General features: G+C 35.6%; 1 protein-coding gene across 3 annotated transcripts in view; it reads right to left on the bottom strand.

Moving 5' to 3' along the window:
• HIBCH (3-hydroxyisobutyryl-CoA hydrolase) overlaps positions 1-21,302 on the bottom strand; it is a 96,221-nt gene that overhangs the window by 38,235 nt on the left and 36,684 nt on the right. For all 3 annotated transcript variants that reach the window (XM_077885137.1, XM_077885140.1, XM_077885139.1), the window contains one exon: positions 1,566-1,644. In XM_077885137.1, coding sequence (XP_077741263.1) covers positions 1,566-1,644 — 79 coding nt within the window. The remainder of the gene's footprint in view (positions 1-1,565; positions 1,645-21,302) is intronic.

The following is a 21,302-nucleotide window of genomic DNA, read 5'->3' as shown; positions in this document are numbered from 1 at the left end:
CAAAAGAAACAGACTAACACATAGAAGAAACAAACTTTTGGTTACCACAGTGGGGAGAGGTTGGGGGGCAAGCAAAATGACGGAGATTAAGAGTCACAAACTTCCGTTTATAAAATAAAGACGTCACAGAGATATCTACAGCAGACGAAATATAGTCAGTAATATAATAACTTTGTATGGAGACAGATGGCCACTAGACTTCTTGTTAGAATCATTCTGTGATGTATAAAACATCAGATCACTATGATGCACACCTGAAACTAAGACACTGCATGTCAATTATGCTTCATTAAAAAAATAAGAATAAATGATTTTTATATAATGGCAACTAAAAGTCAGAACTGAATTTTTTTTATTATTACTTACAATAGTTACAAACAGTATGTAATAGTTAAGGATAAATCTGACAAAGGATATGTAAAACCTATAAACTGAAAACTACAAAACCTGACTTAGAGAAATTAAAGAAGATCTAAACAAGTGGAGAGAGAGATACCTTCCTTGCTCTAAGGTCCGAAGACTCTCTATTGTTGTCAATTCTCCTTAAATTTTAGACAATCCTAGTCAAGATCCTAGCAGGCTTTTTAGTTGAAGTTGACAAGCTGACTCTAAAATCCACACAGAAATACAAAGGATCTTTATCTTGAAGAAAACAATAAAATAGGAGGTGTATTGCTACCTGATTCCTATTGTAAAGCAACAGCAATCAAGACAGTGAAGTGTTGACACCAATATAACACATAAAAAGATACAAAACCCATCAGTGGAGAAACAACAGCTCTTTCAAAATGTAGTGTGTGACCAACTATATCTCAATACGCAAAATAATAAATTTGATCTATACGTTTGATCCATATTTCACATCATATATAAACATTTCAAAATGAGGGGGCATAGGTGGCTCAATCAGTTAAGTGTCTCTTGATTTTGGCTCAGGTCATGATCTCAAGGTCGTGAGACTGAGCCCTGCATCGGACTCCAAGCTGAGGATGGAGCCGGCTTGGGATTCTCTCTCTGCCCCTCTCTGCCCTTCCCCGCCCCCACTCAGGCACATTCTCTAAAAAAAAAAAAAAAATCTTGTATTCACAGATCTGAATACAAGACTATTGGGATCCCCGGGTGGTGCAGCGGTTTGGCGCCTGCCTTTGGCCCAGGGCGCGATCCTGGAGACCCGGGATCGAATCCCACGTCAGGCTCCCTGCATGGAGCCTGCTTCTCCCTCTGCCTGTGTCTCTGCCTCTCTCTCTCTCTGTGTGACTATCATGAATAAATAAATAAAATCTTTTAAAAAAAAAGAATATAAGACTATTTTCTCCTAATAATATTTTATCTAAAATTAACTACTAGTGTGCTACTGTTGCCAGTTACGTATTCTTGCTTTTGTGTTTTCAGATACAATTATTGAGCTAATATAACCTTCAGGCATCTTCCTATTCTAATTTCTTCTTAAGAGTTCTTTCCTTATTGTATCTCAGCAAGATTCCATCAGTTCCTTTAACAACACTGTAATCTGAAATGCATCTCAAGATAATTCTAAAAGTGAGAAAAATTCAGGGCTTTTTTACCTATTGCTGTTTCTGGCATCGCAAAAAGAGATTTTTCGGTAGCCACTCGGAATTGCCCATGAACTGAGAGACCAACTCCCTAGGAAAATAAGGCAAAGAGTTGTTTAAAAATACTGTAAAAAAAAACAAAAAACAAAAAACAAACAAACTCATACACACACAAATATTGTAAACCAAATAAATTATCTTTATTTCTAAAATAATTTCTTTTAGGAGATACTCTGTAGAAAAACCCTAAAACATATCATTTCAGGAGTACTGGACAAAAATACATGCCTGATATCTGGAATAGACTTGTTTTAGCTAAGATGTGTTCGATCAGTATTTTGTGTTATGCTTCATGTCCTCTTCCCCCATTCCCTGTCATTTCAAATCCGATACAGCATTATAGAAGAGGGATTGTTCCCAGAACCCCTGAGTGTTGTCAACCAGTCATCAGAAGAGTGTAACGAAGCTATTCTAGCTCATTTCAGTGGCTTTGAATAGAATATTAACATATTTATTCACATATTTCATTATTTCATTTATTACATCGTTCATAAAAGTAGTAACATCATTTTTCTCAGGTGTAACACTTAACAGGGCCAACTATACACCTCTTAAAAAAACCAATTACTAAACATAAGTTTCATTTTTTATTTTTTTTAAAGATTTTATTTATTTATTCATGAGAGACATAGAGAGAGATAGAGAGAGAGGCAGACTCCATGCCAGGAGCCTGATGTGGGAGTCGATCCTGGGACTCCAGGACCGCGCCCTGGGCCAAAGGCAGGCGCTAAACCACTGAGCCACCCAGGGATCCCTAAACATAAGTTTTAGAAAATAAGATTTGGCTGAAAGTATCTCTAATTTGTTGAATGTCACTGAAAAGGGCAGTCACTTATGTATTTGAAAAAGCAGACGTACTAAATAAAACAAAGTAAGTATACATGTGATAACAAAGGATTCCGTTTTTATCAGTGCTCACACTATAGCATATTTCCTGTGTTAGATTCTTTTCTCATTATTCAGAACTTCTGTTAGACTATTTTAGTTCCTCTCATTCTTGATCCTTTTTAATCAGTGTGTCTTTGTCAGCACAGTATTAAATGAGTTAAAACGTGAAGCATTTGGAACAACGTCAGGCACTTAAGAATTCCGTAGGCATTAACTAAATAGAAAGGGCATTTCTGTCTGGTTCTTCTAATCCTTCATTACAATTTCTTCAACTCTTTCAAGTGTTGTTGTTTTTTTTCTTTCAAGTTTTTTCATACTTAGTTCAGCCATTTTAAAGTTCTTGAAACTTTTCCCACATCAGGTGTAGAGATTTTAAAAAACAAAATCCAAAAAAAGAAAGAAAGAAAGAAAAGAAGAAAGAAAAGAAAGAAAGAAAGAAAGAAAGAAAGAAAAGAAGAAAGAAAAGAAAGAAAGAAAGAAAGAAAGAAAGAAAGAAAGAAAGAAAGAAAAAAGGAAAGAAAAAAGGAAAGAAAGAGAAAAAGAAAAAAGGAAAGAAAGAGAAAAAGAAAAAAAGACAGGACACGGGTGTCTGGCCGGCTCAGTCGGTAGGGCATGTGATCTTAATCTTGGGGTTGTGGGTTCAAGTCCCACGTTGGATACAGAAATTACTTAAAAATCTTTAAAAATCATGATCAAAAAATAAAAGTTCTTGAACTTTTAAACCTTAAGAAAACACTAAGAAACATATGCAATTTCTTATACATTTTACAGACTATATGCTAAGATTAAATTTTAGAAGACCATATAAATAACATGAAAATGAATAACATTCTTTAGCTACTACCTACATCTTTTGGTGTCAACATTTATAAGTTAAATCTACAATGTCTGATATTCCTTGTACAGGCAAATATCATGTTATGAGTGTCCTATTATGACATAGTCAACTGTTACTGACTCAAACTCAATTGTATACATTTCAACATTATGAAATCTTACAAATTTTAATGAAAAGAGAGCATTACCATTTTTAATAACAATTTATTATTTTAGAAGTCCTTGCTTCATAGTCTATTCTCCATTTTTTTAAATCACATTGCATCTGAAAGTTGTTAATGTTAAGGAATGTCTTGCTAACAACTTAGAGCTGGACTGGATCTTGGTTTTCTGACTGTTCTTTGGAGTCCTAGGGCTCAGAACTGCCTCCCTCTGGGGCCGCACACTAGGTAGATCTACAGACCTCACAGACGGACTCTGCTTCAAACCACACTCCCCTGGTCACTGCCTTCTACCTCTTTTACTTAACTCTGAATTCCACAAACAGCAATGACTATATCCCTCTTTATCAAATATTTACATATAAAGGTAAAATCTGACCACAACCCCAATCCTAGTCTCCTCCCTCTTTCCAGAGAAACAGTTATTATTAATTTGATACATAACCCTTCAGATTTTTCCCTATATATCTCTAATACATATTTGAACAAACATGGATACTCATCTGAGACACATACAATTCAAACTCTGTTCCATGACATGCAACGCTCTCTGCAGTATGGCCCAGCCTACCTGTAACTTCATCTCCCACCAGGCTTGCCATGCTTATTCCACAAAACACAAAGCCTTCATACCATTCCTCCAAAATTCCAAGCTTTTACAATTTCAATTAATCACATAATTTTAAAGGAAGGAAGACATACTAGAGAAGGCCACTGTCTGCGCCATCACTGCCCTTTCTCTACAGGAAACTTCTCTGCCCAAACACTTTGCCCTTCCCTGGCAGTGGCTGAACTAGGGGTGGGCACCACAGGCAGGGTTTACGTCGAGGTAAACCAGAACTCCAAGGCCCAGGGAACAAAGGGAGAGAAAGGAAAGTGCATTAGACACGACTCTCACTCTTAGGTATTTAAACCAAAATACAGTGGGCAGCTGTGAGTTGATGACAGCCAAAGCTTAAAGGTCATTTGAAATTTAAGCCGAAGACGACATGATAGCCAAGTTAAAGCAGAAATTATAAGGAGTGATGACGAATAAACGGAGAAGGCTGCACGCAGCCTGTACAGCACAGAGAAAAAAGCAAATGTACAAAAAGCAGCAGAGAGAGAGAGAAAAACAAATATGCCACTTAAAATCCTTAAGTCCATACTTGCAGTTCAATTTTGCAGGAAGACACGCTATGCTGAAAGTTTTGTCTATCAATTTCCATTTGATCCACGCATTTTTTCTAATAACTTCTCCATTCTTTTTTCTGGATCTGTTTGAGTCCATGTTCTTTTCAATTAAAAAAAAAAAAAAAGCCTCTCACCACATTGTTAATTAGAACCATGTCTACATCCTGTCGTGCTTCCGCATCACAATATAGGCTGCCTTGTGTGACTTTTCCTGCTAACACTGCTTGTCCCCGACTAGTCACTCCCATTGTATCTTCTGAAATCCTCCTTGCTTGACAAGAGAACCACCTAAAAGTCCAGTTCTCTACAGAGGGCCTTTATCATCTAAAATCAACAGAGAAAGAAATGTATGAGCCTCGTAGTCTTTGACACAGAAACTACAGATCCTGTGTTCACTGACTCCGTTCATAATACATTTTGTTTCACCCATAGTATTAACGTGAATGAAATCAAAGACTTCAAGATTTTAGAAAGCACTAACGGCAAGCTTTCAAAATAAGAAATCCTTGATACAAGTACCATGAAGAGCCAGTTTTTAAAACCGTTCAATTAAGAGAAAGGCTGGGAAGATGCAAGCTGCCTCACTTGGAGATACTAAGAATATAAATGCTGATCAGCACTGAAAGAGATGCAGCACCTTCGTGGCAGATTCAGAACTAATTTTTTATCTTAAAAAAAAAAAAAAGAATCCATTATAGGTTGCTTACAGGAAGTCTCCCTTGAAACTTTCAAAATTTACTGTTGCAAACTTTTTAACCAACAACCTGCTAGACTTTAAAAGGCTTCAAAGTCTTCAAATTTTATTGTATTAATGGTTATACTGTATGGCTTCATTCCCCAAATGTAAGATGTCATTCTAATTCCTAACTCTCCTCAAATACCCTCCCTGCATCCTACCAAACCCACTAGTCAAATCTCATTTCATATGACTGGTTATCTCAGTAGGGTCTCCCTACTTCAGGAAACCCTTCATTTGACTTTGAGACTCCGTACTCTCTTGGTTTTCCTTCTATCTCATTAGTTGCTCTTTCTCTTCTCCTTGACATCCAACCCTAACCCTAACCCTCCCCACCATGATCACATGCCATCCCTCCACTTCATTTGCACTCTGTTCTTTCTACATTTGCTCCCTAGGTGACCTCTTCCAAGGGCTCCAGGAATTTAAGCACTGTATCATTAAAGACTGAACTTATTTCCCCATCCTGATTTCTCTAGACTTTTATTTCTAGCTGCCTAATGTCTCCACTTGAAATGTCTAATATTTTTCTCAATGTTCATACGTCCAAAGTAAATCTCTTGATATCTCCTTAAATGTGCTGTTCCCTCAGTAAATAGCACCACCACTTACCCAGCTTCCCAGGCCAAAACCTCAGTGGCATCCTGTTTCTTGCTGATCTCCCGATCTAATCTATGAACATGTCTTCACAGCTCTAACTTCAAAATATACTTTGGACTGGGTCACTGTTCACATCGCCACTGTTACGACCCTAGTTAAAGTCACTACTACCTCCTGCCTGCACTAGTCACTCTTGCTTTTGTTCTTACCACAATCCAGTCTCTACACAGCAGCCAAGTAAGCTTATTTTTTTTTTATTTTTATTTATTTATGATAGTCACAGAGAGAGAAAGAGAGAGAGGCAGAGACATAGGCAGAGGGAGAAGCAGGCTCCATGCACCGGAAGCCCGATGTGGGATTCGATCCCGGGTCTCCAGGATCGCGCCCTGGGCCAAAGGCAGGCGCCAAACCACTGCGCCACCCAGGGATCCCCCCAAGTAAGCTTATTAAGTGTAATTCAGTTAAGGTTTTCTGCTGCCAAAAATTCTCCAGTGACTTCCCATTACATTAAAACATTACCAAAATTCCTCCTTCAGGTTGATAAGGCTCCTTTCTAGCTCCCTGATCTTGGAATTTACCATTCCCCACTTTTCTCACTTTCATCCAGGTCAGCCACATCGGCTTTTAATTTTATTTTTATTTTTTTAATTTTTATTTATTTATGATAGTCACAGAGAGAGAGAGAGAGAGGCAGAGACATAGACAGAGGGAGAAGCAGGCTCCATGCACCGGGAGCCTGATGTGGGATTCGATCCCGGGTCTCCAGGATCACGCCCTGGGCCAAAGGCAGGCGCCAAACCGCTGCGCCACCCAGGGATCCCTAATTTTCTTAATTGACATTAATACACATTCAAAAATATACAAAATAGTAACAAATGGTAAGTATACAGGTCCAATGAACTATCCCAAAGTTAACATACCCGTGTAACCAAAATGCAGATAAAAATTATCAGAAATTATTTTATGTACCCTGTCAGTCACTATTCCCTCTATCCTTCAGGCAACTACTATTCTGACTTCCAACAAAGTAAGATTTAGGTTTTCTGATTTTATTTTGATATAAATCGAATTAGAGTATATATTCATCTTTCAGTCAACACTACATGAGATTTATGTTATATACAATCTTTTTTTCATTGTACAGCATTCCTTTGTATGAATAAACTATTTATTTATCTATTTTACTGTAAATAGCTAGTTAGGTTTTCTGGTTTGGGGCGACTGCAAACAAGGATTCAGTGACCATTCTTATGCACATCTTTTGGCGCATAAGTGCACACATATTGATTGGGTATATACCAGGTAGTAAACTACTGGGTCAAAGTAAACTAATTCAATCAACTTTTAAAAATCACAATTATTCAAAGCAGCAGTACCACTTTTCTACTCCACCATCATTATATGGGCTTGTTATTCCTCATCCTCATCAATACCTAAACTTATCTTTCATAATTTTAGTCATTCTAATGAGCCTGTGCTAGTATTTCACTGTGATTTCAATTTACATTTCCTTGACTAATGCAATTGAATGTTTGTTTTCTGGATATCTTTGTGATATGTCTACTCTCATCTATCGCTCATTATTCCACTGGATTATTGTATTGACAGTAGAAATTCTTTATACATTCCAGATAGGATTCCTTTGTCAGATATACGCATTTCAAGACTTATTTTCCAGTCCATGGTTTGTCTTTTCACACTTAATGATGTTGTAGAATGCACAAAAGTTCTTAGTTTTTAAGTCTAATATTTTAGTTTAGTTTATGGTGAATTTATGTACTGTTTAGGTATGAATTTATGTACTATTTAGGTAATCCTTCCATGTCCACAAGACACAGCCATAAGTATATGTTCCAAACATTCAAATTTTGTTACTATTATTGATTGCTGGCTTAATTCCACTGAGGCCAGAGAACAGTCTATAAGATTAATCCTTTGAAATATGCTCAGACTGATTCTGTGGCCAATTTTGGTAAATGTTCAATGCATACATGAAATGAACATATCTGCAATTAATGAGTACATGTTAATTGAATCACTTCTTGGACAATGTTCAAACCATGTATGTGTATGTGTGTGCACACACACATGCACACACTTATACTGAGTATTTATCTGCTCCATTACTGAAAGAAGTATGTTCACTCTTCTTGGATTATGGTTTTGTCTATTTTCCCTTTTAGGATTTTCTTATTTTTTTGCATAGATCAAACTTTTTTTTAAAGATTTGATTTATTTACTTATTTATTAAAGACACGCAGAGAGAGGCAGAGACACAGGCAGAGGAAGAAGCAGGCTCTTCACAGGGAGCCGGAAGTGGAACTCCATCCCAGGACCCTGGGATCACAACCTGAGTCAAAGGCAGATGCTCAACCACTGAGCCACCCAGGCATCCCAGATCAAACATTTTTAAATGTTTGACAATATCACACCAATAAAGCTATTTCAGATAGACGTTTGTTCCCATAGTGTCTTAGTTTTAGCACTACTGTCATATTGTATGCTACGGAACTCATTAATTCAGTAAAGCTAGCTTCATATTCAGTTATAAATAGAGTTCTAATTTTTTAATTTCTTTTTTTAATTTTTTTAATTTTTTTTATTTATTTATGATAGTCAGAGAGAGAGAGAGAGAGAGAGAGAGACATAGGCAGAGGGAGAAGCAGGCTCCACGCAGGGAGCCCGACGTGGGACTCAATCCCGGGTCTCCAGGATCACGCCCTGGGCCAAAGGCAGGCGCCAAACCACTGCGCCACCCAGGGATCCCTATAAATAGAGTTTTAGACAAATATTTATAAAATATCTCTCTACAGTTGATCAAAATCAATAGAATTTTCAGAATCTGTCCTTGGTGATCTTTTCTCTTTTCTTGGTCGGGGGGTGGGAGGTGGAGCAGAAGAAGAGGGAGAGAGAGAATCTTAAGCAAGTTCCATGCCCAGTGGGAATCCAACTCCAGTCTCTATCTCACCACCTGGAGAACATGACCTGAGCTGAAATCAAGAGTCAGATGCTTAACTGACTGAGCCACCCAGGTGCCCTGCCTCAGTGATCTTAAGAGGGTGAAGATCTGAACAGAAGTGAACAGACTGAACGAAGTCCTACCTGGCCAGGGAACAAATAATGGAATTTAGGACTTGCCAAACTGGGTCATCAAATGCTACAGCCTGGGAGTTAGGATGCCCTGGATTCAGACTCCCCTTCACTTGGAGTGAAGTTCAGCTATAAATCCTTCCATTCCTGACTGGGTCTAGATATCTGGAATTATTAGTGCCCTCAGCCTAGACACCTACTATAAACAAAGGTTCATCTTCCTTGGAGGAAGATAATATCATCCTCGAGTTCAAATAATAGTCAATTAGAAATAACTAGCATCCAATTAGAAATAATCCATCATACACCACAGGTCTAACACCAAAGAGAAACAATACACAACAGACTTATAGGACATAAAAATTAGATTTATTATAACTGTTTTATAACCATGAAATGTTCTTCTATATCAAATGTTTGTCATAAAATTTACCTTATCTGTTATTAAAACATATCAGCTTTATTTTAGTTTAGGTTAGTGTTGATGTGGTTTTTTTTTTCTATTTTACAATTAACCCTTCTGTGCCTTTTATTTATGATGTTCCAAGCACTCTGACATTCTTAACTTGTATTATTAGAAACAATCGTCATTGTAGTACTGAGCTGACATTGTACTGATAAAGTAAAATGAATTTAATCCATTTTTATAATCTGGTATAAAAATTCTAATATGGGAGGCAGCCCCGGTGGCGCAGCAGTTTGGCGCCGCCTGCAGCCCGGGGCCTGATCCTGGAGACCCTGGATCGAGTCCCACATCGGGCTCTCTGCACGGAGCCTGCTTCTCCCTCTGCCTGTGTCTCTGCCTCTCTCTCTCTCTGCATCTCTATGAATAAATAAATAAAAATAAAATCTTAAAAAAAAATTCTAATATGGGTAAACAGAAAACTAAACAAATATATGAATGGAGTCAAACTCATACTATCACAAGAACGATAATGTGCTTAATTTTATAATCCTTAAAGGCAAAATTTAGGTAGTCTAAGACTGTTTTTTAATTAAGAGACATAGATGAGTTTTTAGGCTATTCAGTAAAGGGGAAAAGGCTAGCATAGCTTTATTTAAAGCTTTTAGATTTTATTACATTTAAAAAGCACAGTTAAATCTTTCAAAATGTAAATATGTTCATTAGCAACTAAAAATAAGCATCATTTCTATATTTCCAGATAAAATACTATTTGAGAAAAAAAGCAACATTTCTAAAAATGGGTAATTATAAGGATTTTTTTTTTTTTTTTTAAGATTTGAGAGAAAGAGAAAGAAAACATGAGCAGGGATAGAGGGAGAGAGAGAGAGGATCTCAAGCAGACTCCCCACAGAGCCCGATGTACAGCTCAATCCCATGACTCTGAGACCATGACCTGAGCCAAAATCAAAAGTGAGACACTTAACCTACTGCCCCAATAATTATAAGGATATTTAAAGTTAAGATATGGTCAACCACTCCATGAATTATATTAATGTCAAGATTAATCCCACACGAAACAAACAAGAACACATGTGGAAGGAACAATTTAACTTGGTGCTTAAAAAGGAAATGTCCCAGGTAATAGTATTGGATAAGTGTTAAATTTCTTGATTTTGGTGTTCTTATTCTTAGACAATACACACTGAACAATTTAGCAATAGTTATCACAACCTCAACTTTCTCTCAAATGGTTAAAAAGAAATCTTCATAGACAGATGTAGGAGAGAGGAAGAAAGAATGATAAAACAAATGTGGAAATAACAGGGAATATGAAGACTATATAGGAGTTCTCTGTACTATTATTGCATCCTTTCTGTAAACTTGAAGTTGTTTCACAAAAAGTTTTTAATTTAAAAAAATCAATAAAAATTAAAAATAAATGTTACAAAGTAAATAGAGCCAAAATCCCGAGTTAAAAAAGCAACTAACTCAGAAAGGCATACAGTGGAGTACTGTGAGTAATGCTTACACAAAGAGTCATGGATTTAAATTTAAATTCTACTCAGGGAGAATGAGTAAGCTCCTGCCCAGAATGAACACTGTATCACAGCACCAGAGTATGTGAGAATCTTCCCTCATCGTCATTCAGGATTATAAATTGTGCTTTGAAATAGGTACATATTTTTGTAAGAAACTCAAGTAGGTTGTCAATATACATTATTTCACTATAGTATGAAAGTTAATATCATTACTATAAAATAAGTTTCATAATGTATCTCTGGGACCATATGCATTAGATTAGCAGTCTGATCAACAGTCTCCAGAGCAAGAACAAAGACTTTATTGTTTGTTTCACATTAATATTAATAGGTTAGTGTTACGTATTAATGATACTACTATACTGATAATAAAATGTTCATGTATTTTAATAGATTGCAGAGATCAGTACTAAACAAAAATCCGCCCCCCTTGCTTTGGATGCTTAATTCATATTATTTCTGGATGAAAATGATATTCAGTAAACAAATAATTGAGATAGAAATATTTAATTTATTAATATATTAATAGTCTACCATTCTTCAGGTATAGTTTTAAGTAAAAAAGCCAGGGGGATATTTAAAAAATGTTAAAAGAATAAATCTTAAAAGCTCTCATCAGAAGAAAAGAAGATTTCTGTTAACCATGTGTGGTGAGATGTTAACTTATTGTGGTAATCACTTTGCAAGTATATACACATAGCAAATAATTATGTTGTATACCTAAGACTAATACAATGTTATTGGTCAATTATATTTTAATTTTTAAAACTCAGGGAATAGAAATATTCTGGTATATCATATATTAAAGCATAAATTTGAAATAACTTAAAAATACACACCTCCTAGATCCATTTTCAGGTTTTTTTTTTTTTTACCTCATTGAGCACATCCTCCAATATACATGTTTGTAATTATATATCTACATGTGTCCAACTATAACATATACATATCAACTATATTTAAATATATATTTAACATAAATCTTAAAAAGCTCTAAGCCTTTGCTTTATATCATATACTCAAACAAAAAGGGTCATTATAATAGGAGTATTCTTAATCTCTGATTTACCAAAGATTTTCATTAACTCTGTATTGACTAGTATCCTAAAAGCCATTCTCTGGCTACCTTTTTTTTTTTTTTAAGATGTTATTTATTTATTTGCCAGAGGGGGGGGGTGCACTCGTGCGCAGGCAGGGAGAGGGGCATGCTCCTCTCTGAGCAGGGAGTCCAAAGCGGGACTCGATCCCAGGACCCTGGGATCATGACCTGAGCTGAAGGCAGACGCTTAACTGACTGAGCCACCCAGGCATCCCTCTGGCTTCTTTTTGATACAGCTTCATACTTTTCTGATCTGTTGAGTATAGAGTTTACCAAATGATACATGTATTTCCAATCTGTGCCAGTTGTACTTTTCATGGAATGTGCTTTAAATATTATTCATCATAAACTTATATGAGTATAAAAATAAGAGTTGTTTCTCTTACTGAATACTCCAGAAAAATATGAAAAGTCACTAAAAAAAATTGGTAGAGGGCAAAGAGAGCAATTATTTCAGTGGCTTTATCTTTAGTAATAATACTGGTATCGTTAACCTAAAACTATTATCCACATTAGGACAAAGCAAATCTGTAACAGTGTTAATGTTATTTTTTTTTAAAAGTTGTCAACATTAAAAGATACAAATATCAAAGAAGTAAAAATCTAAATTTGAATGGGATGTATTAAACTTAGGATCTATCTTCTTTTAAAAACAAGATCTATATTCTTAGCTCTGTTCACTGAAAAGGTGTAGAAACAATTACCAAATTAACTATTGCCTAGACTGTTATTGCTAATCACAATTTTCTACTAAAAGTAATCAGGGCTGTCTTGGAGAAACAGTGGACTTGTAGGTCTGGGGAATACAACATAGAAGAACCACCTAGGATATGTTCTTCACCACAAAGCAAAGAAACTGTCAAAGACTTCTGGGGCACTGAAACCAACTTGAAGGTGCCCACTCTTCTGATTTGCCTCTTCTGGACCCCCTCCTACTCTGTCTTTTACAGGCTTCTTGTTCTGGCCAATAAATACTGAGTAGTTTGGGGTTGTTTTTTTTTTTTTTTTTTTTTGATGTTGTTGTTGTTGTTGTTTCATTTTGTTTTTAGGATTCCATTCTGAACTTATTTTGGTTGTCACTATTTTTGTCACACTTCCTTGCATAATCTTTTCTACTGACAAATTTTCGATATAAGGCATCTCTGCTATAAGATAATGAATTCCTTAAAAAAAAAATCCTCAGGTTCTGCAAAATTACACAGAGCTTATAGGAAAAATAGTTTGAGCAGTCTGCTCAAAATCTATGCAATTTTGTAATCTGAATGCTAATAAAAACTATAATGGTCCCTGGGATCCGATTTAGGCCATCTAATCATGCATCTCATCATGAACAAAAGATACCACAGCAGATATTTAAAATGCATAAAAATAAAGTGGAAAGAATGGCAATACTTTAATCAGGGTAGGACCAGCATGTGCAGAGGCAAAGCAGGTAGATGTGCAGCTATAAGCCAGTGGGGTTCTGTCCTTAAGCAGGCAAGTAGCGAGTTCACCGTAGAGGCGCCCAAAGAACAGGCATTTGTTTAATTTTCTTAAAATACAGACAAGAGAATTCCTATTCATTGTACATCAACAGAGCTAAGCGCTTTCTTCCTGCCTAGTGATCACATATTGCCACTTACCCTATCTCCCCTTGTCTAGAAAAAAAATGCATATGAACCAACATTTTACATAATCCTAACATTATTTCACCATTTACCAAGCACTCAAGAGCTAATTCGTGTTATAGAGGCACGCACTGTAGGGAATACTGTGCCTACATGAGTCCCAAAACTTCTTGCCCAGGCAACACCCTGAATTTCAGACTTGCATAACCAACACTTTTATTCAGATAAAACACACCGACATGGATAGTTCACAGGCATTTCACATTTAACAAACCCAAAATTAAACTCATCTCCCTTCACCCTTCCCAGCTCATACCCCCAGCCACTCTTCCTCTAAATCTAGTGAACAGTCCATCGTTCATTCCAGTGCCCAGTCTTGACCTGGAAGTCACACTTGACTCCTCCTCCTCTTTGTCATTCATGTCCAATCCCTCATCAAACCCCAAGTTTCCTCCTAAACATCTCCCATAAACCCAATTTCTGGTTCCTTCATTATCCCTAACCTATTTCAAAATCACCATATTCTCTCACCTGGATCTCTGTAATAACTTCCTAAACAATCTCTAGTTTCAATCCTAAACCCCTTGAATCTGTTCTTCCCACAAAAGACATTCATTCTAAAATGCGAGTCTGTTCAAGCCATCTCCTCATCTAAAGCACTTAAAAAGCACTCTTAACCAATTTCAGGATAAACTACTAAACATCTTATATAGGAGGACTGATCTGGTTTCTTGCTACCTTTCTGGCCTCAAACTTTAACCACTATCTCCTTCATACTCCAAAATCCAGGCATACTGAACTTTACCCAAACATGCATTCTCTCAATTCATTTTCACATATGCCTCTATCTTCTCATTTGCACGCGGGCTTTCACACTGCATCAACCCCTTACACACTAGCAGCAAGCACATCACATCTCTCCACAATTCCCAACTTGCTCTATCCTGGCTGTTTATATAACTTCCTCCAAAATGCTTCCCCTACACTACCCCCTTCACTCAAATACACAGTTGAGGCTGGTACTCCTTTGTGTATTTCCAGAACACCCTGTACCTGCCTCACTAGACAGGAAGCTCCATGAAGAAAGAAACATATGTACCTTGCTCACTATTTTATCCCCAGAGTCTACTCAGTATCTAGCAAACAGCACATATCTAGTAAGTTTTGATGGTTGGGTGAAACAGTTGTGAACAATCTCGAATAAGTGCTAAAATTATAATGAACTTTTAGTTAGTATTAAACTTCTTCAGTCAATATATCTTTAGGAGAATGGGCTCATTTGAGGGGCAAGAGGAACTCCCCTCCTCCTTTCTTCTTTGTGCAATATGATGCCTCAATAAGGAACAGAGGCCTCTAGATCACAAATTATTCAACCTGGTGTGCTGTATGGATGGCATGGTGGATGAAACAGAGGCAGGCTGAGGATGGCACAGGGAGGAGGTGCCTACCACTCGACCAAGAACCAAGGGGCTTTCACAATTAAAAACAAAATGAACCCAAATCCTGACAATAGATCCACAGAAAAGAAAATGGAAAATAAGTCCTTGTAGATCTAAGAATCTGCAAGTCTGAAAGTTGCCAAGAATACCCATAATCCTAGAAAGTCAAAGTTCTATTTCTCAGAACTCAACAACTTAAAATGGCAGGGGTGGGGGTGGGGGTAGGAGGAGGAGGAGGAGGCAGCAAAGTCAAGGTCCTAGTAGGCAAATACAAGCACCTCCCAATTCTATACTTAGTTATTCCTGGGCTCAAAGCCAAGGGGAAAAGAGTAAAGTAGAGAATCAAGAGCTCTATCTAATGAGACAGACAAGGAGTAAGATGGAGTTTAAAAGTACAGGAACATCTGTTAGAGGATAATCCATTGCAACTTCAAAAATATAACCCAATGCTTACCTATGAAAAAGGCTGAAAAACTGACCCTAAAAATTAAGTAGGGCATGTGATGGAATTAGCACTGGGTATTATACATAACTAATGAATTATTGAAAGCTACATCTAAAACTAATGATACACTGGCTAATTGAATTTAAATTAAACAACCCATAAAAAATAAAAAGTAATTAAAAATAATTTAAAAATATAAAAAATAAAAATAAATAAATAAAAATAAACTACCCTAAAAATTTACTGTCAGAAATTGTGCAACTAAATGTCATCCAACTCTCTCCTGCTAAAGCAGAAGGAAATCACAGAGAGAATACCTATCAGAAGAGGGGGATACCCTAACCCTCTCTATCAAGAAATATAACCATCCACACTTGGAAAAAATTCAACAGTGAACACAGACAAAATGAATGCAAATACACACATATTCTAAACACTTAGAAATCCAATGGAAATTTCCTCTCTAATTCTTCCTTTCACAGCTCCTGCAGTCTTACTAATATTTCAGTCTTGAAGGAGGCTCTTTTTCATATTCTCTTTTCTTTTTATTCTCCCACTCTTAGTATATTTTACTGACTTTTCTGTAGACAAGTTCATCTGTCAATATAGTTCCTTTTATTTTTACTTCCCAGGGCAACTGCACTGCAGTACCTTTCTTTAGTCCTGATGATCATCCTTTATCTTTGCACATCAACTTCAAGCTAATTTCCTCACACCTTCAGCTGGCAACTTCTACTTTAAACCCATGAAAGACAAGTAAGAATCACAGAGCCCACTAGGTGTTCATCCAAAGAATACAAAAATAGTGATTCTAAGGGGGCACACACACCTCAATGTCCACAATAGCTAAAATATAAGAGCCCAGATGTCTATAAACAAATGAATGGACTAAGAAGATGTGGTGTGTGTGTGTGTAATGGAATATTATTTATTCATCACAAAGAATGAATTCTTAACACTTGCAATGGTGTGGATGGAACTAGAGGGTATCATGCTAAGTGAAATAAGTAAGAGGAAGACAAATACCATGATTTCACTCATACATAGAATTTATGAACACAGGAAAACAGATGAACACAGGAAAAGGGAAGGAAAAATAAAAACAGAGAGAGGGGCAAACCATAAGAGACTCTTAACTATAGAAAACAAATTGAGGGTTGCTGGAGAAGAAGTAGGTAGAGAGATGGGGTAATTGGATGATGGGCATTAAGGAGGGCATTTGACATAATGAGCACTGAGTGTTATAATCAACTAATAAATCACTAAATTCTATCTTGAAACTAATAATATGCTATATGTTAAGTAAATTGAATTTTTAAAAACAGAGCCCAATTTGTATATGAGTTATAGTCATGTATCTGAAATCAGGTCACTTTGATGTATACAAGCAGACTTAGCAATGAGTATCATTATAAGAAAGATACAAGAAAAAAAAAGAGAATGCTACACAAGAAATGAAAATTACAAGTCAATACTTTTGATGAACAGTGCAAAAATCCTCAACAAAATATGAGCAAACTTAAATCAATATTACATTAAAAGAATCAGATACCATGATCCAGTAGGGTTTATTCCTGAGATTCAAGGATAGTTCAAAACGTGCAAATCAATCAATATGATATACCACATTAACAAAATGAAGGATAAAAATCATATGATCTCCATAGATAAAAATCTAAAAATGATCACTTCAATAGATACAGAAAAAGCATTTTGACATAATTCAACACTGTTTCATGATAAAAAACCCTCAACAAATTAGGTATAGATGGAATGCACCTCAACATAATAAAGTCATACATGACAAACCCAAAGTTAACATCATACTCCACAGAGAAAAGCTCAAAGCTTTTCAGGGACAAGACAAGGATATCCACTCTTGCCACTTTTTACTTATCACAGTATTAGAAGTCTTAACCCAAGCAATTAGGCAAGAAAAATAAATAAAAGGCATCCACACTAGAAAGGAATAAAATTGTGTTTAAAAATGACACAATACTATATTTAGAAAACCCTAAAGACTCCTCCCTCCAAAAAAGTTGTTAGAATAAAATAATTCCATAAAGTTTCAGGATATAAAATTGATACATAAAAGTCAGTTGTGTTTATTCTACACAATAGCAAACTTTCAGAATGAGAAAAAAACAATCCCATTAAGAACAAAAAGAATAAAATAACTAGAAATAAGTTTAACCAAGAAGCCACAAGATCTATACACTGAAAACTGTAGGACATTAGCAAAAGGAATTAAGACACAAATAAATGGAAAATTGTTCTGTGCTCATGGATTGGAAGAATATTGTTAAAATGTCCATACTATCCAAAGCAATCAACAGACACAATGCAATCCCTATCAAAATTCTGATGGCATTTTTCACAGAAATAGAACAATCTTAAACTTTAGAAGAATCTTAAAGAAATAGAACAATCTTAAAGAACCACAAAAAACCCTCAACAGCCAAAGTAAACTTGAGAAAGAAGGAAATGATGGAGACATCACCCTTCCTGATTTCAAACTATATTACTAAGCTGTAGTGACCAAAACATTACAATACTGTAAAAACAGCCACATAGGTCAAATGGAGAATAGAGAACCCAGAAATACAGACACATATATGATCAATTAATTTTCAACAAAGGAGCCAAAAATATACAATGAAGAAAGAACAGTCACAATAAAAGGTGCTGGGAAAACTGGATAGCCAAATAGGAAAAAAAAAAAAATGAAACTGGACCCCTATCTTACAGCATACACAAAAATTAACTCAAAATGGATTTAAAAATGTAAGATCTGAAACCATAAAACTCCTGGAAGAAAACACGGGTAAACTCCTTGATACTGATCTTGGCAAAGATTTTTTAGATGTGACACCAAAAGCAAAGGCAACAAAAGCAAAATAAATGAGTGAAATACTCAAACTAAAAGCTGCTTCTCAGCAAAGGAAACCACCAAGAAAATGAAAAGACAACCTATGGGCGGGAAGAAAATATTTGCAAACCATATATCCAAAAGGGGGTTCATACCCAAAATATATAAGGAACCCCTACAACCTAACAGCAAAAAAAAAAAAAAAAAAAAAAAATCAACAATCTAATTTAAAAAACCGAAGGAGCATTTTTCCAAAGATGACATACAAAATGGCCTACAGGTACACAAAAAGGCATTCAATATCAGTAATTTCAGGAAAATACAAATCAATATCACACTGAAATATCATCTCACACCTGTTATAATGTCTATCATCAAAAATACAAGGGATAATTAATGCTAGCAAGGATACAAGGAAAAGGGAACCCTACTACATCGCTGGTGTGAACGCACACGGGTACAGCCCCCATGGAAAATAGCAGAGGGGTTCCTTGAGAAGTTAAAAATAGAACTACCATATGATCCAGCAATTTCACTTCTGGACATATAGCCAAAGGAAATAAAATCATTATCCCTGAGAGTTGGAAATAAAATCATTATCCCTGAGAGTTATCTATACTCCTGTGCTCACTGCAGCATTATTCACAATAGTCAAGATACAACTCATAGACAAATGCATAAAGAAAATGTGGTTTGTGTATGTGTGTGTATATATTATATATGTAATGAAATACTATTCAGACTTAAAAAGAAGAAATTCCGCTATTTTTGACAACATGGTTGAAGCCTAGAGAGCATTATACTAAGTGAAATGAGCCAAACAGAAAAAGACAAATACTGAATGATATCACTTAAATGTGGAACTTTTTTTTTTTTTTAAAGTCTAACTCATAGAAATAGTAGAAAAGTGGTTGCTAGGGACTGGAGGAATGGGGAAAATATGAAGAGACTGGTAAAAGGGTACAGACTTTCAGTTATAAAATGAATAAGGTCTGAAGCAGGAGTCTTTTCACAATGTACTCGTATATCCAATCATCACATTGCACACTTTAAATATACAACTTTACTTCTCAGTAATACCTGAATAAACCTGAAGAAAAAGAACATTAAACATCACGTCTAATCATAATAATAATTATGACTCTTACATCTATCATATAAATATTCCCACTCACTGGACAAAGGTTGGTTGTTCTAATATCATTCTTTCAGAGAGAGAGAGTAGCTTAGCACATTTATTAGCCTTTTTCCAGGCTTTGTTAATGACTTCATATTTGATCTTTTGAAAGCTTCTTGGATTTTCCATTTAAAAATGGCACGTGTATGGCTCAGTTGGTTGAGCATTGACTCTTGATTTTTGCTCAGGACATAATCTCAGGGTCATGAGAATCAAACCCCATGTTGGGCTCTGACCTGGGCATGGAGTCCACTTAAGGTTCTCCCACTGCCCCTTCTCTTTCTGCACATGCACACTTTAAAAAAAAAAAGAAAAAAAAAGGCATAGCCCATGCATGTCTCCATGTTTTCATTATACAGTGTAAACACATTAAAGAGTACTCTAATTTTTTTTTAAATCAAGAAATTTAAATTATTTTGGAGGAAGAAATATACCAAAGTAAGCTGAACTCAAAAGTCTCTTTAAAAAATCTTCTCTAACTTAGCTAATAAAATCACTGCATCTCTTCTTTCATAAGGTCTCAGTTAAGGTCTCTCTTAACTAAATAGTATTCCAAAAAATTCAGTGTTATAATAAAAAATGGTTTCTTAAAATGTCACCTGTTCAATTGTCACTAAAACAGAATACTTTTTAAAACTGAAGATGTAACTTTTATCTCACAGACCTTTGCAATACATTAATATAATTCAATCTTTGAGGACTGTTAATTCTTCTCATTAAAAAATGACATGTCTCAATGACATTCATCAGTGGTTAAATTTAATCTGATTCAGTAATGGAGCACTAGTCAGTTTCCCATGTGGCTGGCAAATGTCCCACCAAGTCACATGGGTATTGTCTATTGACTCACTATTCCCATTCCAATGCCCACTTCTCTATTCATTAGAACATAGTCCTTTCTAAAGTATGCCTTAAAACTTTAAATTTTCCATTATTTTGATCATAAAACCTTTTGCTAGCACCATGTTAGGACACGTTGAGAGACACAACAATACCATATTGCACCCATATTCTGAGGTTGCTTGAGGGACCATTTATGTCTATTATAAAATGCTTTGTAGGCAGAGAATAGAAAAGAACGAAGGAAGAAAAGGAGACGGAAGGAAGGGAGAAAAAAATTTGAAAGTTCTTTAAATCCAATTCAGTTGAGAGGGAGATAAGGGTAGTTTTACACATACAGAATAAAAATTTAAAAATTGTTCTGTCGTATATATCTACTTAAAATTAATATCAATTTTTAAGTATTTGTCTTTCTATATACATTAACTTTAGAAAATATGAATTCAGATATTTAAAAATAAAAGAGAAAAGAAAAATCTATCTTTCTGGGAACAAAATGAGATATTCTTTCACATTTTTATTCATAAAAAATTGTTTATCTCTTGCAGAAACACTGGAATGACATAACCTTAAATAATTTTGATCAACCAAATGAAGAAGCACTCGGAAACATTCATTTTTATTTTACCAAAAACCAAATTATTGAGTAATTAAATGTACAAATTTTTGAAATCTGAAACATAATGGAATATAGCCATCCCTTCTACCAACTTCTGTGCTACTTACTCTTTATGATAGATAACAAAAGATGGTAAAACTGTTATTTTCCTGGATGGGAAAAAAA

This window comes from Canis aureus, chromosome 36 (genome assembly GCF_053574225.1).
Source record: "Canis aureus isolate CA01 chromosome 36, VMU_Caureus_v.1.0, whole genome shotgun sequence".
Lineage (NCBI taxonomy): Eukaryota > Metazoa > Chordata > Mammalia > Carnivora > Canidae > Canis > Canis aureus.
The sequence above is the reverse complement of the archived record's forward strand: the minus strand, read 5'-3'. Positions and strand labels throughout refer to the sequence as shown.